The sequence below is a fragment of the Cyprinus carpio genome, chromosome B12, assembly GCF_018340385.1.
Source record: "Cyprinus carpio isolate SPL01 chromosome B12, ASM1834038v1, whole genome shotgun sequence".
Lineage (NCBI taxonomy): Eukaryota > Metazoa > Chordata > Actinopteri > Cypriniformes > Cyprinidae > Cyprinus > Cyprinus carpio.
The window spans coordinates 10654565-10680996 of record NC_056608.1 but is presented as its reverse complement, the minus strand read 5'-3'; the positions used below and the strand labels follow the sequence as shown (position 1 = coordinate 10680996).

At 39.4% G+C, this 26432-nt stretch overlaps 2 protein-coding genes across 3 annotated transcripts in view; one reads left to right on the top strand and one right to left on the bottom strand.

Moving 5' to 3' along the window:
• The first annotated feature begins 9544 nt into the window (after positions 1 to 9544).
• On the top strand, positions 9545 to 25283 carry tecpr1a (tectonin beta-propeller repeat containing 1a). The gene is made up of 25 exons (XM_042735297.1): positions 9545 to 9699; positions 10882 to 11117; positions 12840 to 13022; positions 13102 to 13224; positions 13336 to 13458; positions 13627 to 13801; positions 13882 to 13982; positions 14270 to 14371; positions 15192 to 15340; positions 16201 to 16751; positions 17494 to 17639; positions 17926 to 18081; positions 18842 to 18991; positions 19099 to 19256; positions 20221 to 20348; positions 20430 to 20532; positions 20614 to 20710; positions 20838 to 20917; positions 21036 to 21092; positions 21966 to 22140; positions 22303 to 22438; positions 22612 to 22704; positions 23207 to 23313; positions 23410 to 23529; positions 23613 to 25283. Exons 2-25 carry the CDS (start codon positions 10893 to 10895, stop codon positions 23757 to 23759), a joined length of 3585 nt encoding a protein of 1194 aa, XP_042591231.1. The 5' UTR covers positions 9545 to 9699; positions 10882 to 10892; the 3' UTR covers positions 23760 to 25283.
• A 349-nt stretch (positions 25284 to 25632) lies between these two features.
• The window catches only part of bhlha15 (basic helix-loop-helix family, member a15), a 2350-nt gene continuing 1550 nt past the window's right edge, over positions 25633 to 26432 (bottom strand). For both annotated transcript variants that reach the window (XM_019084792.2, XM_042735298.1), the window contains exon 2: positions 25633 to 26321. In XM_019084792.2, the coding sequence (XP_018940337.1) occupies positions 25737 to 26291 (555 nt within the window). In that variant the 5' untranslated portion in view covers positions 26292 to 26321 and the 3' untranslated portion in view covers positions 25633 to 25736. The remainder of the gene's footprint in view (positions 26322 to 26432) is intronic.

Here is a 26432-nt window from a genome sequence, read left to right as displayed (position 1 = left end):
TTTTATTTTACTATTGTACCATCTTCTTTGAAATTTTTTTATTCTCAGTAAAAGTTGTCCTGTTCCTTACAGCAGTGGTTCCCAATCCTGGTCCTGGAGAATCCCCAACACTGCACGCTTTTGGTGTCTCTCTTACCTGACACACACATTTGAGATCTTGGAGTCTTCACTAATGAGCTGATGAGTTTAATTAGGTATGTTTGAAAAGGGAGACATCTAAAATGTGCAGTGCTGGGGGTTTTCCAGGACCAGGATTGGGAACCACTGCCTTACAGGATCAAGATGAATACTTATTCTGTCTAGATTATCAATTATTCATTTTCTAACTGTCACAATCTGCTGCTGTGTTGAAGTGAGGAGACTAAAGGCTGATTTATACTTCTGCGTCAGACCTACGCCATAGGCTATGCGTCAGTTTTCATTTATACTTCTGCGTTGTTGTCTGCGTTGACGTGCAGTACATATGCAAACCGCTAGTAAGCAGTGTCCACGGGCATGTTGCTGGTGTAACCCGCAGTACCACGACAAAAGCCGAAGAAGAAGCGGCACGTCAGAGAATATATACAGTGCCCTCCATAAGTATTGGAACAGTGAAGACAAAATTGTTCTGTTTGCTGTGGAGTCAGGAAATCTGTAAAGACAAAACTATAGAATGTCACATTTTATTATTGGGTGATTCAACACAAAGATGTTTTACCAGCTAAGAAGATCGACACTTTTAGAGTTTCATCTCCTATCTAATGTGAGCATAAGTATTGGAGCAGTTGCCTCACAGGTCTTTCTAAGTGTTCAGCTATGTCCTGTTGCATTAATTCTTCAGATATTAAAAGCAGGGAATGTGCCTTATAAGTTATATCCATTGCTTCTGCATTCTAAGTCTTGCATTCGATGATGACACACACAAACCAGGATAAAGATGAGGAAGGCGACTCTGAAAGAAAAGCAAGCAATTTGGATGCTAAAAGAAAAGAGGAAGTCACTATACAGAACTATAGGAAAAACAAAGGGCATGGAGAAATCAAGGGTTTAGAAACTACCGCCGATATCAGCAACCAACGACGACCTGATCGGCTGAGAAAAACAACAGTAGTTGATGACAGACAAATCATAAAAGCTGTGAAAATTAACCCTAAAATACATGTCTGTAAAATCACCAACAACCTCCAGAAAGCTGGGGTGATGCTCTGTCAATCTATAGTCCGCAGGAGAATTTGACAAAGAATTACAGAAGCTACACAGCAAGATGCAAACCTCTGATCAGCACCAAAAATAGAAAGGCAAGATTCTTCACAAATGTGAGCCAGTAGAGTTTTGGAACTGACTTGGTGGACAGATGAGACAAAGATTAACCTTTATCTAAGTGATTGGAAACCAAAAGTGTGGAGAAAAAAGGGAACTGCAAATTATCCTAAGAATACAACCTCACCTGTAAAGCTTGGTGGAGGTAGTGTCATGGCATGGGCATGCATGGCTGTCTCTAGAACAGGACCTCTTAATTTTAATGGTGACTTAATGTATGGTGGCAGTAGCAGAATGAATTTGGAAGGGTACAAAATCATCTTGACTACCAATATTCAAGAAAATGGCACCAAACTCTTTAGAAAGCACTTCATATTGGATCAGAACAATGACCCAAAACACCCTGCCAGTTCAGTCAAGGACTTTATCAGGGCAAACAAATGTAAAGTCTTAGACTGCCCAAATCAATCTCCAGATTTAAATCTGATTGAACATTAATTTCACCAGCTGAAGAGGAGACTAGCGACAGAAACTCCCCAATACAAGCAACAGTTGGAATTGGCTGCATTAAAAGGCTGGGGAAAAGCATTTCAAAGCATAAGACCAAGAGTCTGGTGATGTCTATGGGTTGCAGATTCACTGCTCTGATTGCATGCAAGGGATCAGCAACTAAATATTAGCTTTTAATCTTTTACATCTGGCTTAAATTCAACTATTCTAATACTTATGCTCACATCAAATAGTGGGATGAACTCTAAAAGTGCTGTCCTTTTTATTTGGTAAAACATGTATGTGTTTCGAAAGACCTAATAATAAAATGTGACATTCTGTAGGTTTGTCGCATATTCATCTTTTAATCATATTTGCAAATGTCTTGACTCCACAGCAGAGAAAGCAATTTTGTCTTTACTGTTCCAATACTTTTGGAGGGCACTGTATATATACAGCCGTGACGGTGGCAAATAAATATCAAATCATTATTTAAAACTATAAAAGGAAACGACAACGGAAAAAGGAGAAGATATGGCATTCTTTCCATCTCCACAAGGACTTGTACCACGGCAGATCAACATTGTTGATGTATAATGCTATGTAGTATAATAAATGAAAAGACACTTGTTTTTTGCTTTGTTTTATTTTATATAAGAAGGTGTAACATTAAAATATATTAAAATGCACATAAACACACACAAAACTCAAGTACATACGGAGGAAGGGGTTCTAGCAGACCAATCACAGCGCTTGCTGTCTGCGTAAAATTGACACGCTGTTAGATTTTTGGAGAGCAGGGGATAGATGAACAATACCGGACGTTAGACATGGAAACACAGGGCTTAAATTATGGGACTAATCATGGAAATAACAAGACACACCTTGAACTTAAGAAGGAACACCTGAAATCCCAGGCCATGCAGCTTTGGGCGCCATGGCGGAGCAGGCAGCTCGGGGCACCATGGCGGAGCAGGGAACTCAGGAGGCCATGGCAGAGCAGGCAGTTCAGGAGGCCATGGCGGAGTAGGGAACTCAGGGGGCAATGGCAGAGCAGACAGTTCAGGAGGCCATGGCGTGGCAGACAGTTCAGGAGACCATGGTGGAGGAGACAGTTCAGGAGGTCATGGCGGAGTAGGCAGTTCACGGTGGAGCCGGCAGCACAGGCAACCATGGCGGGACAGCCTCCATGGCCTTGGCCTTGACACTCAGGCTGGACCCTGTGGCTGGACCCCTATAGCCCCCCCCCCCTAAAAAAAAACCTTCCCTGGGAAAATTAGAACAAATATTGATTTATTTAACACAATGGAATTCAGGAAAACACATGTAGCAGGGGATAGACAAACAATACCGGATGCTAGACATGGAAACACACAGGGCTTAAACTATGGGACTAAGCACGGAAATAACAAGACACAACTAGAACTAAAGAGGGAACACCTGAAATTGAAGAACACAAGGAAGAAAGTAGGTAATGGAGCACGTGGGGGAAGAAAACACAAGATACAGGACTGATACTAACACACTTCATTAATCCCATACCTTATAAAAAATGCTGTATTGGTTAAACTGGTGTAGGTGAGTAAGACATTTTCTGTGTTCACTGTAAAAATCTGAAACTGTCATAAATGGTTCTCTTTCTAACATCCGTTCGGTATCTCACTAAGGGGAACCACGTCTGTCAGACTGAAAGACCAATCACTGCAGTGTTTAGGGAGTCCTGCCTCCCTGGTATAGAGCCCACTGCAGCCCGCTGCTGCATCATTCTCTTTCTTCCCCATGAGGATTGTGAAAGCTGTACTCAACTGATGCATTATTGGATTTACCATTCAACAGTTTACAGACAAAGCTGGCTGGGGACGTTGCAAATGCGGTGAATCTCATATTGCTGTGAGCTGGGTATTTTTTCTCATGGCAAGTGAAAAATGTCCACATCAAGGCGAGTTTTTCCATTCCTGGGAATAAACAGCCTGTTTTCCAATCGAATACGATTCAGTTCGTATTGGATACAGGGAAAGAAGAGTTTATTTTGGAGAAAATAAATCTGCATACCACTGCTCCGGGAGGTAAACCTACACATCATGGTGAGTTTACCTAACGATGAGGGTGAAGAGAGTTATGGCCACGGCTGGAATGGCAGAGAGCACGGGGGAAAAGATGCACCCCTCGCATGTGCTTATGCAGTCTTTGGATTTTGGCTAAGGATTCACATCCTCTTATATATATATATAGAAACCAGGACCCATGGATGTGCGGGCATATATATATATAGCTAGACTCAGGGTGGCAATAGGAGGAAACCAGGACCCATGGATGTGCGGGCTTCTGATCTGCCCCCCTTTCTTTGATGATTCCCTCGCGGGTGTGACAGGAGAGGATGACGATGAGGAATAATCCCTCCATCTTCTAGATGATGATGAAGAGGAGGCAACTCATCGCATCCACCAAGTAACCAGAGTGGGGACCTCCCCTCTTCCCCTACTGTGGAGTTAGACTTAATTTAAGTTTGCCACAGAACTGCGGCCAAACTGTCCGTCGACTGGCCCTCTCAGCAGGTGGGTCAAGGGGTAGAGAGGGATCTCTACGATGTGGGGAAGTCGTGGCCTAATGGTTAGAGAGTTTAACTCCTAACCCAAAGGTTGTGGGTTTGAGTCTCGGGCCGGCAATACAACGACTGAGGTGCCCTTGAGCAAGGCACTGAACCCCCAACTGCTCCCCAGGTGCCGCAGCATAAATGGCTGCTCACTGCACGGGGTGTGTGTTCATGGTGTGTGTGTGTTCACTGCTGTGTGTGTGCACTTTGGATGGGTTAAATGCAGAGCACGAATTCTGAGTATGGGTCACCATACTTGGCTGAATGTCACGTCACTGTCACTGGTAGTGATTGCCATCACGCCTTGCGCTGGTTAGACAGTTCATCCCAGCTGTCCCGGCATGTATGGCGAAGATGAAAAGACACTGGGACACACCTTTTTCCCACCGTGTGCATTTTGGACATCTGGACAATAAGGATATGGGAGCTGGGGTTAGCCAAAAGGACTGTTTACCACAGGGGGACAGAGAGCAGCACCTGGGGTTTTCTGCTCCAACCCCGACAGAGTTCAACACTTTTCTTTCTCCCCAAGGGAAACAAAGAAATTTGTTAATTGTGAATAGCCCCATTTCAGACGTTTTGAGTGCCAGTTCAGCAGGTTCATTTTCAATTATAAAAGGGACAAAGACACAAGTTTCTGGAGTGCCCCCTGTGATTATTCCCCTCCCTTCACCCACAGGGTTATTGTAGAGGACAGAAGAGAATGTTTACAAAAACAAAAAAAGGTTTGAAAATAAAAGAAACGCATCCAGGCCAAGGGCGGGGAAAGGTATAAATAACAATAAAATGATGAAAAGGAAACCAAAAATTCCCCATTGAAGTTGAAATTTGCGTTTTCGCCAGTGAGGGGGTGCTGCCGCACCAACAGTGAGCAGAGGGGAGCGGAGCACATTTTATCCTAAATAGAGAGAGGTTACAGACTCCAATTCGCTGTAAAACCACCGAGCTTCAATGGAGTGGTTATGTCAACAGGATAGGGGGAATCAACTCAGATTTTAGAGGAAGAAATCTCTTCTCTTTTGAGCAAAAGAGTGATAAATTTTTACGTGCAGGAGATGAGACTGTTTTGAAAGGCTAATCAGCTCTTTGTCTTTTGGGCTGACAATTATAGGGGGAGACCTATTTCATGTCAGCGGCTTTCTCACTGGGTGGTAGATGCGATTTAATGTGTTACAAAAACACTAATTTACTACCTCCACCAGGTCTTCGCGCCCACTCCACGAGAGGAATGGCCACTTCCTGGGCACTGTTCAAGGGAGTTTTTATTCAAGACATTTGTGCTGTGGGAAGTTGGCCATCACCGCACACATTTGTTAAATATTATAGATTGGATGTGACAGAGTCATCTCTAGCTCATTCAGTGCTTGGAGTGGGAGTGGGGCCTGATTTGTAATATACTTCATTCAGGTCTTTTACACATATGTTTAGAATTCAGTAAACACCTTTGTGATCGTGTTCACCAGTATTAAGTGCATGAATTTTGCTTGAGCATTAAAGGCCATGATGATCACTTATTTGTCACCTTCCTCTGTGTTGTATCTGTTCATACAGCATATCTGCAATACGGGAGTGGTCTATATCCCATAGTGAGATACCGAACGGACGTTAGAAAGAGAACGTTAGGTTACTTGCGTAACCCCGGTTCTCTGATAACAGAAGTGAGGTATCTCACCTCACCTCACTTCTTGCAGACTGCACGGTGAAGAAGATATGTGGAGAATGACGCAGCAACGGGCTGCAGTGGGCTATATACCAGGAAGGCGGGACTCCCTGATCGCTGCAGCGATTGGTCTGTCAGTATGACAGACGTAGTGTAGACTGACAGACCACAGTCGGTCATGCCTGAGGCATTCCCCTTAGTGAGATACCTCACTTCTGTTATCAGAGAACTGGGGTTACGTAAGTAACCTAACGGTTTATATGAGTTGAGGGTATCCTGCATGTTATAAAACTGGATTGTATAAAGCAGATAACAAATTTACCTTAGCACTTTTCTTAAGTGCTGTAGTCAAGGTAGCGACTTCCCAAAAAATTGCAGCTATAATTGCGTTGGGTAAGTTTCCCATCATCTGTTACAGTTTCATAGATCAGAAGTCACTGGAACTATCAGTTAAATAATGTTTTATAAAGACAAAAAATTTATGTTGCCAAATGCTTCGATTTTGGACCCCCCACGACCACAGTGGTGGAGAATGTGGGCAAGGTGGAGCTTAGACAGCACAGTTGGGTAACACCTGGTGACGTCATTCCCTCTCGCTCACAAAAGTTCGCAAAAAAACGGACTGGGACGGAGGAACGACGGAGATGGCCTCCCAGCCACAAAAGGAGTAAGTGACTTCTCTTTTATTGTCATTTTACCCTGTGGTTGGTTGAGGCTGTCGACTAAAACACGGTTTCTCTGTCCCTGTTCCGGCGCGGTGCGAGAGGGAGAACTGCCCGCCCCGCCCACTCCGACCGTTTGGAGCCTGGTTGAGGAAGGTAGCACTCCCGTGTGGGCGGCGGCTGATGACGGTGATGTCGCTTGGGGGGGGGGGGGGGTTGTGTGATGAGTCAGCTGCCTCCCCCCTAATTATCATCAGCACCCCATCAGCACTCCTCGGGAGACTGGAATGGGTGTGTGAGAGAGGAGGGGCGCTGGACAAGCCAGGGCTGGTGGCGTGTGATGTGGCACACCTGATTTAAATGGAGCCTCATCACCGCCGCTGTTTAAAAAGCCCAACGCGCCTCTCCTCGGGAGACTGGTCTCTTCCCCGTGCATGCACACTGGTGTCCTCGTGGGTCCAGGAAGGGTGCGTAGAGGGAATCCCGCGCCGCCAGAGATGTGAGCTGCTGGACCCACGGTCCGGATGAGAACCCCACCCGTTACACGGCTGTCAGGCCAGAATGCCAGGCCGACTATCCCCTTCAAGTGCCACGGCCAGCGAGAAGGATGTAGCCGCTGGAAGAAGCCGCCACCCCTCGCGCACTAGACCAAAGAGGGGAGTACGTGCGGCCGCCGGACTCCGCCCCTAACCTGGACCCTTCCATCCTGAACACTGCCCCACCTACACGAACCCCGCAGCATGACAATGACACAAGATTCCCTGTTTATTTTGGACACACCTCCCCTTTTGGGCACTTAGTTCCCTGTTTTTGGTTTATTTTCTGTTAATAAAAGCTTCTCCGAGGCCTGACGCCACCCCCACTGTGTCTGTCGTTTGCTCCTCCCACCACAAAATGTTTATAATTTAGTGTTATTTGAGGGCTTATTGAAAGATGGATAGATAGAGACATTACTAGTAATTATAATAACAGAACATGAATAATATGTGTATTAACTATCTTTAATATTTTTTTTAATTAAATGTTATTTTAGGGTTTATAGAAAGATGGATAGATAGAGACGTTAACAGTAATAATAATAACAGAACATGAATAATATCTATGTGTATTAACTCTCTTTAATGTTTATAATTTAGTGTTATTTGAGGGTGTATAGAGAGATGAATAGACAGAGGGATGTTAATAGTAATAATAATAACAGAACATTAATAATATATGTGCATTAACTTTAGAGGTTTAACGGACAGAAAATATGAAGATGGTGTACAGTTATTGGCAAAAGTTTTGGCAGTTTTGCAAAGTTTGCTGCTTCAGTATTTGTAGATTATTTTTACCCATGTTTCTATGGTATACTTAAAAACAATGATATAAGTTTTAAAGGCTTTTATTGGCAAATACATATACATATATATATATATATATATATATATATATATATATATATATATATATATATATATATATGTATATGTATTTAGAGTGTTGACCCTTGTTCTTCATAATCTCTGCAATTTGCTTTGGCATGCTGGATATTAGCTTCTGGGCCAAATCCTGACTGATGGCGATCCATTCTTGCCTTATTAGTTCTCAGAGTTGATCACAATTTATGGGCTTCTGCTTGTCCACTCACCTTTTGAGGATTGACCACAGGTTCTCTATTGGATTGAGATCTGAAGAGTTGCCTGGCCACGGATCCAAAATTTCAATGTAATGATCTTCGAGCCACTTCTTTATCACTCTTGCTTTGTGGCATGGTGCTCTATCATGCTGGAAAATGCACGGATCATCACCGAATTGCCCATGGATCACTGGAAGAAGTCGCTCTTGCAGGACGTTTTAATAACATTCTTTATTCATGGCAGTGTTTTAGGGCAGAATTATGAGAGAGCCCACTCCCTTGGTTGAAAAGCAACCTCACACATGGATGGTCTCAGGATGCTTCACTGTTGACACAACACAGGACTCATGGTAGTGTTTACCTTTTCTTCTCCAAACAATCGTTTTTCTAGATGTCCCAAACAGTCTGATAGGAGCTTCATCAGAGAAAATAACTTTGCAGCAGTTTTTTTTGCTGTGCAATCCTTGTCCTTCCTGCAGAATTTCAGTCTGTCCTTGAGGTTTTTCTTGGAAAGAGGTGGCTTCTTTGTTGCCCTTCTTGTCACCAGGCCGTTGTCCAAAAGTCTTGTCCTCACTGTGCATGCAGATTCTCTCACACCAACCTGCTGCCATTCCTGAGCAAGCTCTGCACTGCTGTCGACACGATTCCTGACTGCTCAGGAGGAGACGATCCTGGCGCTTGCTGGACACTCTGGGATGTCCTGAAGACTTCTTCACTGCAGTCTAACCTCACACTTTGAAGTTCTTGATGTTCCGGTAAATGGTTCTTTCAGGTGCAATATTCTTTGTAGCAATTGCCTTCTATGTGAGGCCATTTTGATGCAAAGCGATGATGGCTGCAAGTGTTTCTTTGGAGGTAACCATTGCTAAGAAGAACACGATGATTGGAAGCACTTCTCCCCTCCTTTTATAGCAATCAGTCTGCTCTTACAATCTAATTAGTATGATAGTGATTTTACCTGACTAGTACTCATTCACACTTTCACACGTGCTGCTGATATGATTAGTCAATTAATGTTAGCAGGTCATTTTGTGTTAGGGTCAAAAAACAGTGAAATTTGTTTTGTTTTTGTTTTTTTATGAAAATTTAAAATGCATCTTGTCACTCTACACAATAATCCTGAAACAATGTGAATGAACACTACAACAACTAAAGCTGCAAACTTTGCAAAACTCAAAATTTATGTCACTGCCAAAACTTTTGCCCATGGTTGTATACTTTCTAAGTGCACCATGGTAACAACCACTACATCCCATTTTCTTTTAACGAGATATTTGCGCCCCTTGCCGGGCCAATACTGCCAATGCAACAATCCTGACACTTCCTGTTTAGGATCTGTGGGGTGTCAACATCGTGCAAATCACAGGCAGATTTTGCAAAGACGAATGCTCTCAAAATGACAACATAAGCTAAGTGCTTACACCCTGACACAGATAAGGTATGTAACGCTGGATGAAGCCTATATATACTGTCAGCTATACTGAGGATGCATAAACTGCCATGATATTTACCTTCTGTTGTAATGTACATGCACCTGTCACTGCGGAAGACAGGCAAGGGGAGTCATTCATTTCAGAATGTTTCTCTTCTGACTGTATCCTAGTCGTATTTCAGTTTTTTGCGGATGATATGCTATTGTCAAGTACTCCACGGGTTTGTTTCTTATGTGTTGTTATTGCTAGCTAGCGTGCTTTCCGGTGTTCTGACGATTTGTGCTACCCTGTCAGATTTTGCTAACGTTACCTGCCATTAAAACAGATGGTAGCATAATTCGATAGCGAAAAGTGCTACCTATCAGATTTTGATATTAATAAGATGCGAGGATTTATTAACATGTACACCTGTTCTACCCCGATCGTAAACCTACCCTTACAGTAGGATAAATACAGTGTTGGTAGCATAATCTGATAGGTAGTTAGCATTATTGGCATTACCTGCATCAACAAACAAGCGTTCAACAACACGCAGTATCAAAATATATTTGATTGTTCTTTACTAAATCAGATGCTTTAGTAACGTTTTACCTAGGTATTACAATATTCTTTTTTTTTTATTATTGATAGTACGTTCCATGCTACAATCGCATTTTTTATTTTTACCATAGTATCTGCCATTGTAATAAGTATTTTCTTCATCAGTTATAGTACTAATATGATGGCGTTTTGTAAAGTACCTTGCAATGCTATGTTGATATAGTAATAAAATTTAGTAATGATTCCGGTTCCAAGGAATTATAATCTCATACTGTATTATGCTTAACATGGTACCGCCACAGTAGTGTTCTGTAAGGGCAATAATTCACTATTTGGAGCTTTATAGAGTTTATTGTGTATTGCTGATATCATAGGTTTCATTTACAGTTTAGAAGGCAACAAAATAACAGTTGTCAACAGGTCTCTTTCAGCGTATCAGTACTGTTTTGGCAGCATGAGGAACAGTAATGAGATTCAGCTGACTGCAGATCTGCTGTCAAAGCAGAGAAAAGAGTAGGCAGGAAATTCTGCTTCATTTGAGAGCAATTAACTTTGTGTCCCTGTTTGCTTCTAAACACTCTTTGTAGCCATAAACTGATGGTGAGCAGTTTGTTTATCTGCAGATGTCTGTGTCTTGTTTCTTGCAGCAGGGTGCATCATGCCGAGCTCCCTCCTGTGGGCTGTTGATGTGTACGGCAGGGTTTATAGCCTTTCGACAGCGGGACAGCAGTGGGAGCATTGTCGCGATGCCCACTTGGAGTTCAAGCGTGTTACGGCTGTACAGCAGTGCTGCTGGAGCATTGCCTGTGACCACAACATCTATCTGTACGTCCATGCCAGTGACGTGCCGATCCGCTACCAGGAGGAGACATATGAAAACCAGGTGTGCTCAATAGTAAAATTCTGTCAAATCATCGTAATAGGGTTTGACCAATAAGCAGAAAAAATATATACAGGAAATTATATCCAAGTAAACTTTGAGAGCAGTGAATGGGAAAGTACCACAAATATATTTTTTTATTCAAATGGCAAAAGAAAGGCTCCACTATAGTGCTTTTATGATGTTCAAAAAAGGGAAAAAAATCAGAGACACTGATAATGGTAGTCAGGAGAGAGAACAATGTCAAGTTTACCATCCCTCCCATAGACACTGCATTAGAAACACCCTTACATTAGCGTTAACTAGTTTTTTTTGTAACTTGATGCAAAGATGATATGAGACAATGTACAGTTTTTTTTTTTTTTTTAATCAAAATATAAAAAAAATCTTTTGAGGATTTATGATGCTAATGACCGTTTTGTCTTTTTGTGATGATTCCTCGATTTTAATTAGTCCCACCCACATTTATGCTTACGACGTAAGGACATAATAGTAAAATGCACATGTTTGAAAATAGTGTTGAATTTAAAAATATTGAAACAAAACTCAATCAGTCTTTAAAAAAGTATTGGATATCCCAAATGAAACATTTGGCACTGAATCCGGACTGCCTACAAATTAAACCAGACCACCGGGTGACGGATTTATAGATTTCTGAATATATTTGAAGCATCGTATTAGAAAAGGTATAGTGTTTGATCCACTAAATAGATGCATCCTTTGTGGAAAGAAGAACAACGCAAACATTGTGCTAGGTACTATTCCCCACAACAAACTGTATATGTGCAGCTGTGCACATTTCTGCGGTCTTCGTTTACTCTCCTTTGAACATGAATTGATGGAGGCACTTGATTATGAGATAATCTGCAAAACCCTGTCATCTCAGACTAAGGTAATGCTTTACAATAAACTTTAGGTAACATTAGGTAATGTATTTACTAACATTAGCAATGAGACACTTCTTACAATATTAATCTTTGTAAACATTAGTTAATTAACTTTTTGTTAGCTCAAGTACTAATGTTAACAGATACAACTTTTAATTTGTAATAATGTATTAGTAAATGTTAAAGATTAAATATCAGATACTTTGACCTTTTATGTTAGTAGATTTTTTAAAATTGTAAGAATGAAAAAATAAAAGATGTTTATTATGTTTTTAATTTTACTTTATTTCAAATAAAAACTGTATTCCTGTGATGGCAAAGTATTCAATATTCCAGTATTTAATGTCACATCATTCTAATCTAATCAATCTAATATTATAATATTTCTTATACAGCTATGCTGCCTAATAATTTTGTGTAAACAGATTTTTTTTCCAGGTTTTTTGATGAATGCATTTATTTGAAATAGATATTTTGTTACATTATAAATGTCTTTACTGTCGCTTTAGACCAATTTAATCTGTCTTGTTTAAAATTTTTATTTTTTAAATATTGGGATTTATTTCACCACATTGCATTTTAAGAGTCATTAAATAGTTACTCTTCACTTAAGTTACTCTTCATGAAACAGTATGAACGTTTTTTTCACCACATTGCATTTTAAGAGTTACTCTTCATGAAACAGTATGAACGTTTTTCAAAACTATATGAAACCAGCATGAATACAAAGAGTACATGCCTAAAAATGTATTTTATTGTAAACTCTATTATTTTTCATTAACTCTAGAGCATTGATTATCAAATGAGACTCATGTATGTGTTTACTGTTCCCTGGCAGAGGTGGAACCCCGTCGATGGCTTCTCGGACCGGCTGTTGCCCAGTGACCGCTGGCAGTGGAGTGATGTCACAGGGCTGAAGCACCAGCCTCTGGGTGACTTTCAGCTGCCCTCTGAGAACTGGGAGTGGGAGGCGGACTGGTACATAGATGAAAACTTTGGAGGAGAGCCCACAGAGAAAGGGGTCAGTATTGACATCTTTAAAACCACAAAAAGAGCCTTTACTTGCGTTAAGCCATATCTGATATTCTGTGTGTCTTCAGGGATGGACATATGCTATTGATTTTCCAGCCACTTACACTAAAGACAAAAAATGGAACTCTTGCGTGCGTCGTCGCAGATGGATACGATACAGAAGGTACAAGGCACAGGACACTTGGGTCAAGGTGTGTAACAGCACAAAGGTCTTCAAAGCAATTATACAGTATATCTTATCTTAATTGTTTCTCTTTAATGTTGATGGAAAAACTTATCTGTTATTTTTTATGTGAGTGCAGATCCCCTCAGAGCAGACTGAGTCTCTTCCTGACCCGTTTAATGACATCACTTGTGGTGGTTGGGAGATCACTGAGGAGCCCAGAGGGTGTTTGGCACTGTGGGCGGTCTCTCTGCAGGGAAAGGTCAGAACTCAGTTCGTTCCAGGCTTACATACAGTGTCCAACAACACCTCATGCTTTTATAATCAATTCATTATTCAGTTCTTACAAAGCTGTAGAGTGTAGTTCTTGGAACTCAGATGAATTTCCATTTATACACATAAAGATAATTTTTTTTGTACATTCGAGCAGGTGTGGTTCCGGTGTGACATCAACCATCATAATCCTGAGGGCTCCGTTTGGGAGGAGGTGCCCGTACCAGGGGAGGTTGTGCAGATCAGCTGCGGCCCGGGTGACCTGGTGTGGGCTGTCCTGTGGGAGGGTCATCTGATTGTCAGAGAGGGCATTGGCAGAGATTGCCTGAAGGGTGAGTGTAGTGGTGAAGTACACACACAAAAAAAAAAGTAGGTAGATAACAGACATATGATAATATTGATGTGATCACAGGGTCATCATGGGTCACGGTGGAGTCGCCAAGCCCTGGTATGGGTGTCGTACACGTAGCTGTTGGTGTGAATGTAGTGTGGGCTGTCACTAAAGATCATAAAGTAAGTCATGTTTTAATTTAATGTACACTTGCACATACAGTGCGGTTCCAAAATCCGAGACCACTAATAAAAAGGCTTCTATTAATTCCCAATGTTTTATTATTTTTAATGACAAATTATATTATCATTCATATTGCATTGCCTGTACTAGATATGGTGCAGAATTGTAAACATTTTATATTTTCTTTACATGCAGGACAGTTCAAAAGTTTGGGGCCTATAAAAAAAATGAAAGTAATGAGTACTTGTTTTTATCTTGTTTTTCCACATCTCCTTATTTTTATTAGGTCTGGTTTAGACGGGGTGTGAATTCTCATAACCCTTGTGGCTCAGGTTGGATAGGTATGGTTGGAGAGATGGTCATGATCAACGTGGGTCTCAGTGATCAGGTCAGAGATTAGTAGTGTTTCCTCTTTGGTTTATCTCATTCATTTCTGTCTATGATGTACTTTTTACATTGAATAACTGTACATGTGGTATATATGTGGCATATTTCAACATAAAAAGCAGAAAACAGCAGAATAAAGACATGCATACTCTTGGCTACTAAAATCTTTAAAGGCTTAACCCAGAAATGAATCAATGCAATAAATACAAATATGAAAATGTGGCATAAACTTTTTAGTTTTTTTTTTTCCCTGTGTGAAACATTACACACAAATGTACAAATATTGGTGTGTTAAAATACCAGATATTATGCCATATATATGAATTCATCCGAGTACAGAGAAAAGTTTCTAAATTTATTTGCATATTTGTCACACTTGAATGATTCAGATCATCAAACTAATTTTAATATTACACAGATGTGTTACTCTTTAAGCATGCTTCACTCTGTCAGACAGGTTCTGTTTAGCAGGTCTGGCAGTAATCAGGCCTGGGTGTAGCTAGTGAAATTTATCTCAGCTTTCTAAAATAATGTGGTTAATCACAGTTCTTTCATGATTTAACAGGAGGGGGCAATTCATTTTTCAAGTAGGGCCAGCTTTTTTCCCCTTAATAAATTAAATCATCATTTATATGTTATATTAAAATTTGTTTGATGATCTGCATCTTTTAAGTGTGACAAATATGCAAAAGAAAAACGAAAACGAAAAACTTTTCACGGAACTGTATATGTTTCTAGCAAGGATGGTCCTTAAACTATTTCAGCACTCAGTTATGACGCTAAGATCTGTGAAGATGTGTGTGATGTGTTTCTGTTCTCAGGTGTGGGCTATTGGTTTTGAAGACCGGGCGGTATATTTCCGCCAGGGTGTGACTGCCAGCGAGCTGAGTGGGAAGGCCTGGAAAGTTGTGTCTGTACCCAGAGATAGTGAACGTTCCCACTCTAGCGCCAGCGCAAGCAGCCTTCAGAGGTTAGTGGACTTTAAAATGTGCACATTGTGATCAGTTTGCATGTCCTATTTGCAACATTCCTAGTTTTTGTTGTGTGTAATTGGTAGACCTTTCTGGACATTTCTTTAGACATTTTATTGCAAATTACATATATTGCCACTAAAACTAAGATTTTAAAATAATTAAAAGTAATATCCTGTTATTGATGAATACAGCAAAACATTCTCAGCATTGTCATGTTGCTTGACACACCTACATCCTGTTACCAACAGCCACTGTCAATCATCTGTCCAGAAGTCACTAAATGAACAGCAGAAGTCAAATGAATAGGATCAAGTTGCTTTGTCACAGCATGATCAATTTCTAGAGAAAGGATTTTCTTTAAAACAAAAGTAGACTTCAGTATTGCAAGTGTAGTCAATAATTCGGAAACTGAAAAAGACAATGTGGCATAAGAGTTTAAAAAATGAGTTGTCTTATGTGATCGGATTAATATTTATATTTTTTTATGAAATGCTAGGTATTCTTTAAAAAATAGTTTGCAGTGTGTCATATGTGACAAATAATCTCTCTCTAATTTTTTTTTTTTTTTTTTCATTTAATGATGGTGTTTTAAAAAATTATTTTATTTGCAATAATAGTTGAACATTTTTGCACAAATCAATGAATTCAAATGAGATAATTAGCCTAGTTTAGATAAACAAATAGATAATAGATAAATAGATAAATGACTGGATTTATGGATACTGAAAGTACTTTAAACTGAAAGTACGGTATTTAAAAAAAATTCAAATTCAAATTCAAAAATATAAACGTGTCGTAGTGATTCCAAACTCCTGGTGCTGTACATGTTAACACTTTGTGTCTCTACACATTACAGTGCTGGTTGTTTCTTTGGTGGTGAGGTGCGTCTGCAGTCCCAGGCATCAGTGTTGAGTGATGCAGACGCTGAGACTGAGAGAGCTGGGGGTGAAGTTGTCCCAACACCTGAGATAGGAGACGCCCCTAAACCACGCATCCCCAAAGTGACCAGTGACAGCTTCATCTCAGAGCTCGTGTCTGACCGTGAAGGCCAAATCAGTCGCCGTGACGTCCCTCCAGCTGGCCCATCTATTCCTGAGGAAGATCACCCAGAAAAAGAGTTGGAGGACAGGGCTTCCCCAGCACAGGTTCTGTCTCCTAGCCAATCAGGAGGGGTGGATCCTCAATGGAGCAATGTGGACCTAGAGGAAGCCCAGACGCACCTCACATCTGGACCTGGAGGAGACGCAGCTGAAACCAGCAGCCTGTCCTCTGTAGCCACCTATAACTTGGCCCTAGAGGAGCCTTACGGGCTAGATGAACCTCCAAAATGGGCCTGGGTTAGCGGTGGGGGATGTTTGGTTGAGTGTCACACACAGCTCAATTGGTTCAACTCATCTACATCAACAGGTCAGCCGGGTATCCTGTTGGGCTTCATTATGTATTGAAACAAAATCGATATTGCGATATGGTTTAGTGCAATTGTCAAGATTCAGTTAACTGAATATACATGTATGCATTGCCAGTTTCAAGTGAAGTGCTGCATTTACACAGTGTTTCAGTTTCTAAAAACAACTTGGATCATTTACTGTGAATCGAGCCGTTCTGAGATGCTGATATCATGGGCTACATACCTGTAAATGAACACACAGTGCCAAGTTCCAGTATGAAACTGGAAGCACATGTTTTTATTTGCTGGCAAACTATCAAAGTAAAACCCAATGGTTTACCATTTGAAAATAAAGAAATTAGAATGCAAATATTAGAATTGTAATTATTGTTACAATATATTTTTTTATTCTGTGTAATATTTTTATTTCATAATAATCACAGTAAAAATTATGATGATTTTATATAGTAATATTGAATTGGTCAAAAACAGTTGGAATGTGCCCTTTGAAATATGGCCTCAAGTGAAAAGATATTTCTGCAGAAAGAGATTTGAGTTGGTAAATATAAATATAAAAAGCCATATTTTTCAAGTTTTCCTAAATCATTCAGCTGTAAAAGGATTTTACACTCTTTGTTTTGCAATTTTGCAGGAAATCATATTTGTATACTGTATATTCCCAATATTGTGAAGCCCTATTGCCATCTGTGTAATTGAATTTGATGATTCACTTTGTCCTTGTCCTTGTGATTGTCTCCTCAGCCCTGAACTCCTCCATGCAGGCCATGTCCCTCTCCATTACACCTGCTCAAACAGCAGCATGGCGTAAACAGATATTTGAGCAGCTCAGCGAGCGCTCCAAGAGAGAAATGGAGAATTTCATGCATTATGAGCAGGCCATTGAACAGGTAGTGCTCACACACAAAACTGTTTACCTCATCTGATGTTTTCGGTAATACTAACCAGTTTTGTCATTTATCTGTTTTTAAACTATATCCAGACTGTCACTGACATAGCAACAGTAAGTGTCCATACAAGTGCTCCAAGAAATAGTCAGATCAACAGTAACGATAACAGTGGCCCTCAGCTTGGTAGAACCGAGGAGTTACCCCTAGAAAATTATTCTTTGTCTTAAACCTTAAAAATGCTTAGAATTTGATAAATGATTCACCCTGAATCCTGTCCTTTTCACAGTCTGTGTGGGTGAAGAAGGGCACCATGCAGTGGTGGCGAGACTGGAAACCTCATAAGTGGGTGGATGTTCAGTTTGCACTGGAGCAGTTTTCGGGAGTGGAGGGTAACAAGGATGGGATTCTGTTTATCTACTACACATTTAATGATGAAAAGAAGGTAATCTCACATCCTTTATGGAATCAAAATTGTAGTTGTGTGGCTTTTAATCCATGTTTATTAGCTTTGATGCCACCTAGTAAGGTTAGTAATCTGTTAAAAGTTGATCAAATCTATTTTTGGCATACGTTCAGCTTTTCCCTAATGGGAAAATGCCACATTATTTATACTGTAGCTAGAAACTAATCTAAAGCTTATTTGCTATTTAAAAAAAAAAAATGTACAAGGCATTGATTACTTCACCGCTGATCAAAAGTTTGGCGTCAGTAAGATTTTATTAAAAAAATGTAATATTTTTATTCAGCAAGGAGGCATTAAATTGATTAAAAGTGACAGTAAAGATGTGTAATTTTAATATTTATAATTCAAATAAATGCTATACTTACAGTATGAACCTTCTTCTCATCAAATAATCATGACAAAATGAGTTTCAGTTTCCACAAAAGTATTAAGCACAGCCATTTTTCAAAAAAACAGATTTTTAAAATTTTATTATTATTATTTTCTTATCACAATATTACTGTTTTTGTATTTTTGTCCAAAAAATTATTGTCAAAATAAATATTATCAAATAAATGCAGCCTTGATGAGCTTGAGAGACTTTTTTTTAAAAAAAACATTGAAAAATCTTATCAACATCAAACTTGTGAATGGATCTGTATATGAACACAGGAAAGAAATCTGTGCTTGTAAAGTGATTTCATGTGGTCTAAATTCAACCCCTATTTGACCCTGTTTTTCTGTTCTTTTCTCTGTCCAGTATCTCCACATGTTCATTAACGAAGTGACAATCCTGGTGCCAGTACTGAATGACTCCAAACACACATTTGCCATCTATACAGCAGAGCGAACCAAACAGAGGTGGCCCATGCGCCTGGCTGCGGCCACAGAGCTGGAGATGCATGACTGGGTGAGGAGAGAACATTAATCATGGGAAAACTGATTCTCAACAACTTGCACTGCACTTTGTGATTACCCTGCTGTTTGACTGACAGTTTGTATGTTCATCCTTTTCAGCTGGCTCTGCTCAGTGTGTCCTGCTGTGACTCTAGAGGTATTCAGGGCCCACCCTCGAAACAAGCCATCTGGTCGGTCACCTGTAAAGGTGACATCTTTGTGAGCGAGCCCACAAAAGAACTAGAGGCATCTCCCTACCCTACACCGTGTGCTCAGATGTAAGAATCAGATGATTGATTGATTTTATGGGAACAAGTTCTTACTTAATCTGTACCTTAAGCTTGCTACTTAAAGGATGTATTATAGTATTTTTAAGAGTCTTAAAATGTTACATTTTTTAAGCCCTTCCCCTATCCAGACATTTCACTTTTTAACTAATCTTTATAGTAAACTTAAGTGTGAAAATCAAGCAAAAAAAAAAAAAATGCTCTAAGAACATTTTTCCCACCAGAACCATTGAGTTTTTCCAAAAAAATTACAAAAAAACAACATGCATAATTACAGTCACAAATAACATCAAAAAATTCACACCATCACACATTAAACCAAAATTCACTTGAAAGTTGACAAAGGCCAAAAACCATGTGATGAATGTTTAACAAAAATGAAACATAATTTGAAGAGGTCAGAAAAGCCCCTCATTAAAGAACTACCTTTTAAAAGTTTGGGGCCAGTGAGACTTAATGTTTTTGAAAGAAGTCACTTATGCTCACTAGGAGCTGTGTTTATTTGATTAAAAATAAAGTAAAAACAGTAATAATGTGGAATAATATTACTAATAATATTGTTCAATTTCAGTTTCCTAATTATATTTTAAAATGTAATTTATGATGGCATATAAATCCTATGATGTTAACGCTGAATTTTCTGCAGCGATTTTCTATGGCTGTTTTAATATTTTTGGAAACTATAATTTTTTTCAGGATTCTTTGATTAATAGAAAACATTTTTATGGAAAAGAAAAGTCTTTATTAATTTGCATCCTTATGGAATAAGTGTATTGATTTCTTTATGAAAAAAAAAATCTTACTGACCCCAAACTTTTGAACAAGCATATCTTCATAAATGTTATATTCGTCTGTTGTCTTGCTGTTATGCCTTATAGCAGTTCATGAATAGTCATTATGGAAATATTTTTATATTCTAAAAAAAAAAAACTACAATTGTTGTCATCATGGGCAGGTTCTGGCGTCAAGTCGGAGGGCATTTGCGTATTATTGAGTCCAACAGTCTTGGTGTGGTGTGGGGGATTGGCTATGACCACACTGCCTGGGTCCACACAGGAGGCTATGGAGGAGGCTTCTTCCAGGGTAAATGCATCACCTTTTTCCAAACCACTCAGCGTTTTTCATGCATTTTAGTCACATAATGTATTTATCACACACACACAGGTTTGGCAAGCAGTACAGATAACATCTACACACAGACTGATGTGAAGAGTGTTTATATCTATGAGAACCAACGCTGGAATCCTGTCACTGGTTACACTAACAGGTTAATACTGAGTGAGCATGATGTATGTAATCCAGAAGTGTTCAGTATGCTCAGTGCTGTGCCTCACTGTTTCTCCTCCAGGGGTCTCCCTACTGACCGTTATATGTGGAGCAATGCCTCAGGTCTGAAGGAGTGCACTAAAAACAACACAAAACCACCCTCCCCCAACTGGACTTGGGTTTGTGCTGTTATGCATTTCCCCCGAATACATAAAGAATATGTCACTGCAGTTGACAGTGAATGACTTACGGTTGCTTTATAGTTGCAAATCGCTGTATGTGTGAATGCTCCCTAATATTTTGCAGGTCTCAGACTGGACTATTGACTATGCTGTGCCAGGTGGCACAGACAGAGAGGGCTGGCAGTATGCAGCTGACTTTCCTGCGTAAGTTTTATATTGGTTATTAGCATTGCTACTGTATCTTATAAAATAAAAAGGACAATCTTCAAGTGTGCGAGCGAACTAACCTTTTTGATTTTACTGAATGTATTCACCATTCTAGATCATACCACGGAAATAAAACATTGAAGGACTTTGTCCGCCGCAGACGTTGGGCCAGGTATCTAGCACTTACTTTAGGAATATTTTTCACTGTTAACTAATATAGTTAACTCATGTTAACAAATTAAAAATAATTGTAAAGTGTTAAAATAAATAAATTAAAAAGTACTGTAACGCAATGATTTTTATGACAGGTAATTTGGTAGAGGTTTTTAATCATTTGTATTTTGCCTACTGAAATTCGTATTTGGAGGGATTAATTTAGTTAATTGTTAGGGCTGTCAAATCGATTAATCACATCCAAAATAGAATTTTGTGTTTGCATAATATTTATGTATGTGTACTGTTTATATTAATATGTATATATGTTAAAATGCACATACATGCATGTATATATTTAAGAAATATTTACATGTATGTACAGTACACATTTTTTGCGACTAATCGCGATTAATCAATTTAACAGCCCTAGTTAGTAGTAAATACTAGTAAAAAAAAATTAATGCCGTCAAGCGATTAATGGCACCCAAAATAAGTTTTTGTTTATATAATATATTTGTGTGTGCTGTGTATTATATATATAAGAAAAATGTTATGTTTATATATTAAATATATTAAGAAAATTTTATGTTTATATAAAAAAATATATTTATATATAATATAAATGTAAGTACTTTCAAAATATATACTGTATGTGTGTGTGTATATATACATAATAAATATACACAGTACACATACATATATTATGTAAACAAAAACTCTTATATTTATATTTACATAGTGTTGTTTTAGTATTTTTGTATAGTACTCTATATAGAAATATGTATTCAGTTTTGGTAGATTTACTCAAAATAATGAAAATACTTTTTTGTAATCTTAAAGATTGTAATTGTTAAATTTGACACCCATCACCAATCTTCTTCCACCTTAGAAAGTGTAAACTCACAACAACTGGCCCCTGGCAGGAAGTCCCACCTATTCCTTTGAGTGACATCACAATCCTGCCTTGTGGACCGAAGAGCACAGTGGAACAGGTGTCATTGTGGGCCATCAGCAACAAAGGAGACATCTTGTGTCGTCTGGGTGTCACTTCACTTACCCCTGGAGTAAGAGCCAAGTTCCTTATTTTCTAGAAGTTGGGTAATATGTTTAGCATTCAGTAGTTCCCATGCAAATAGTGTACAGATACTTCACAAACTCCAGCACTATCATGGTGAGAGTCTTCCTCAAATTATGTAACCCTGACTGATGACATGGCTTGCTCACAGGGGTCATCATGGTTACATGTTGGAACTGACCAGCCTTTCAAGTCGATTTCCATAGGTGCCGTCCACCAGGTTTGGGCCATCGCTAAAGATGGCTCTGCATTCTACAGGGGCTCTGTGTCTGCCCAGAACCCGGCAGGTGAGGGAAGAACCTTCTATCACAAAGCCTGTACGTGTATCACCCCATGATAATACAACAATACATACTTGTCTCTTACATTGTGTTTTAATGCAAGTCATGCCTGTCATCCTGCTATTGCAGCATTGCCTCTGTTTCTGCAGCAGCATTACAAAGGTTTGATCTGTTCGCAGGAGATTGCTGGTATCACATCCCTTCTCCAACCGGACAGAAGCTCAAACAGGTGTCAGTGGGCAGGACATCTGTATACACAGTGGATGAAAATGGTACACCTATACATGTTACACTGTTAAAAAATGTGTTAATACATCAGTGGCCACTGGTACTTTTCAAAAGTGGGGAAGCACAGATGTTACTAATCAATGGAAAAATGTGTAATCTGATCTGTTTGTATATCTTGGTGTCTGCAGTATTGCTCCTAAAAGCAGTTTACTTAATTACTGAAATTACTGAACATCAATAATTGATCACACTTAAGTCTAACTGTATTTTATAGCAAGATGCAAGAATATGATTGCTAGATTAAATGTATTATAACTGCATCTCTAAATTTGGGGTCACTAAGATTTTTTTTAAAGAAATTAATACTTTATAGAACTTAAATTTATTCAGCAAGGGCATATATATATATATATATACATATATATATATATATATATATATATATATATATATATATATATATATATATATATATATATATTATAATATATATATATATATATATATACACACACAATGATTCTATGTATGGTTTTGTATGAGCAGGTAACCTGTGGTACAGACATGGTGTGACCCCCAGTTACCCTCAGGGCTCATCATGGGAGCACATCTCCAATAATGTGCGCAAAGTGTCTGTGGGACCTCTGGACCAGGTCTAGACCTTTTCATTGTAACTAGTTATTGCAGTCTAACTAACTACTGCAGGTTTGCTGCTCCGCTTGATGCCAGATTTGTTTGTTTTTTCCTAAGTATGGGTCATTGCGGATAAGGTGCAGGGCAGTCACAGTTTGAGCTGTGGCACTGTGTGTCGCCGACTGGGGGTGCTGCCGATGGAACCCAAAGGACACTCATGGGACTATGGCATTGGGGTGAGGAACGTCTTTATGCTCACTTCTCACTAGCAGTACTGTGCAGAATGGATAGAAAATAAGAAATCATCTGTTTCTTTCAGGGCGGATGGGATCATATAACAGTCAGAGGAAATGCCATGGAGGCACCTCGCATTGTGATGCCATCCCTTACTGACAACCAGACGGCAACACGGCCACTACAAACCAGTAACCAGCCAGAGATGAACGGAAACCCAGTGGGCTGTTAGTCAGCTGAGCTCTTTATGCTAACTGTCTCTACTGTAGCCATGAACCCTTCTGTAGCGCTTCTCTTGTTTAGAGCAGAATTACTCAATCCCACTTAACAAGCTCCCCCACATGCAGACCACTCTGTGGTTTTGTTTGTACCTCAGCTGAATTCACATTTTCTAGTTAGTTTAAAAGCTCTTTTCTCCTTTCTCGTGGATATTGAAGCCACTTTCAGTAAGGCCCTCTTCTTTTTAACACTCCCATCATTCGTCATTATGGTTTTTAATTTAGGATTAAAATGTTCATTTATTTGTCTGTGGTAAAATCACGATTGCCCGTTTGCTTTTTTGCTTTTTTTTATTTGAATTCAGGAACATTAAATACAAAACGTCACAGTGTAAGCTACTGTAGATACACTACAAGCATTTTATATTGAACATCACACAAACAACATTTTTAAACAAACACCTGCTTTGGGAATTTTACAGCTCGGCTGCAGTGCCGCTAAACATTGGTTTAAGCATAAAAGAGTCTGTAATACTTTCATCCTTTGCTTGTATTGGGTTATTGGTTATGTTCTTATTCAAAGCTGAGACAGCACAGTGGTTCTGTACAAATACACTACAGTTCCAAAATCTGGGGCCAGTAAGATTTTTTTTAAAGAAATGAATCCTTTCATTCAGCAAGGATATAAAAAATTGACTAAAATGACAGTAAAGGATCTTATATTGTGAAAGATTTCGGTTTCAAAAATAGATGCTGTACTTTTGAACTTCCTATTCAGAATCCTGAAAAAAAAAAAAAAAAAAAAAACATTGGTTTCTACAAAAAAAAAATAGTTTTCAACATTGATAATAAGAAAGTGTTACTTGAGCAACAAATCAGCATATTTTAATTTTCGTGATATATTTTGATCAAATAAAAGCAGTGGTGAGCATAAGATACTACCAAAAAAAAAAAAACCTTACCGACCTTTAAGTTTTGAATGGTAGTGTATGTTCAGACACTTATTTAGCTGTTGTCATTGATGAAAGAGTGCAATATTTACTTTTGCACTTGAAAATGTGCAGACAGTGTTGTGAAACATTTCTCAGGATGTCAGCATATTTCATTTATACGTAGATCTATATGTGGTTTAATTCCATTTAAAGGCAGCACAAATTTAAAAAAGTAACAGTGTTTATAACAAATCTTTCCAAATGGTTTTATTAGGATGAATAGTTAGTTTTATTCTTCTTCTGCTAAGTTGTATTGTACATGTGGATGTATAAATATGGAATATTTATGGGTAATTAATGGTCTGTGAAACTGCATTAATTGTGTGACTTCCTATAGGGCATTATTTATGGTTGCTTATGTACATATAAAGAACTTTATGCAGGCATGAGAGAAAACACTTGAAAAGAAAGGATAATATAGTTTGAAATTATTAAATGTAGACAAATAACAGGGTAAAGAGTCATTATTTAAGTACAGTAAACTCCTCTCAGTGTCATATGTGCATGGTATGTGTCCTCTCAATAAATATGAAATCTGCTCCAAAACTTTGCATTTTTAATATGAAGTACTTACCCTGTTAAAGGGATAGTTCACCCAAAAATTATCATTTTACTCACCCTCATGTCGTTCCAATTGTGTATGACTGTATTTCATGGAACATAAACAAAGGGACCCCATTCACTCTCACTATATGAGCAAAGCATCTTCTTTTGTGACGTTTTTGAGTGAACTATATTAATGACCAGTAAACTGTGGCCCTTCATAATCCAAAGAGTTAGTGGCTAGTAATTTAACAATGATGATGGCAAATAACTACCACATTGTTTGTGGGCAATATAATCTGTGCATATTCTGTACATAAATGAGCCTGTTTATGGACCACCTTTAGTTTGTAAACTTAGGGTTATTCAGATGGACCCTTTTGTTAGTCTTCAGAGCTGGTATTCATCATCATGCATGTATTTACACAGCGCTCACTGAGTCTGTGGCAGCATGTGTTAGCTGCCCTTGTTGAAGCTGTGAATGTGGCTCAGGTAGTTGGACAGATCCTCCTCTCCCTCCTCCTGTAGATGCTGCTGATAGCACTGCAGGAGCCGAGAGGCATGAGTCTCCATGTCACTCTCGGTGTGAGGCAGGCAGGCATTCGACATGCCCAGGATTATTGTGGTTAAGGCCTTGATGTAGTTCTTTGCCAGCGTGAGAGTCTCAATCTTGGAAAGTTTCTTGTCTGTTTTGACGTGAGGAATGGCCTCCCGTAGGGCCTGAAAGGCGTTGTTGAGTTTGTGCATCCTCTGCCTCTCTCTCTCGTTACTCTCCAGCCTGCGGACGTTGCGTTCCTTTGCGCTGCCGTGCTGCCGCCTGCGACGTGTGCCCACGCGGGAACCGCCGTGTCTCTCGCCCCTCAATGTTCTCCATGTCCCTCCCAGCCTCACGGACGCCTCTGAACCCTCCTGCTCGCTGGAACCTGGCTCTGTTTCCAGCGTAAAGTCTGGGTCGTCCTGCTCTGCCCAAGACTGTCTGCCCCGCTTTGACCCCTTTCCTTTGGACTTCATACTTGACTCACCCACACCCTGGTGTAGGCCCTAGGATATTATCATTCACATTTGATTGGAGCAAGTTAACATGCAAAATAACATTATATGTGACCCTGGACCACAAAACCAGTCATAAGTAGCAGGGGTATATTTGTAGCA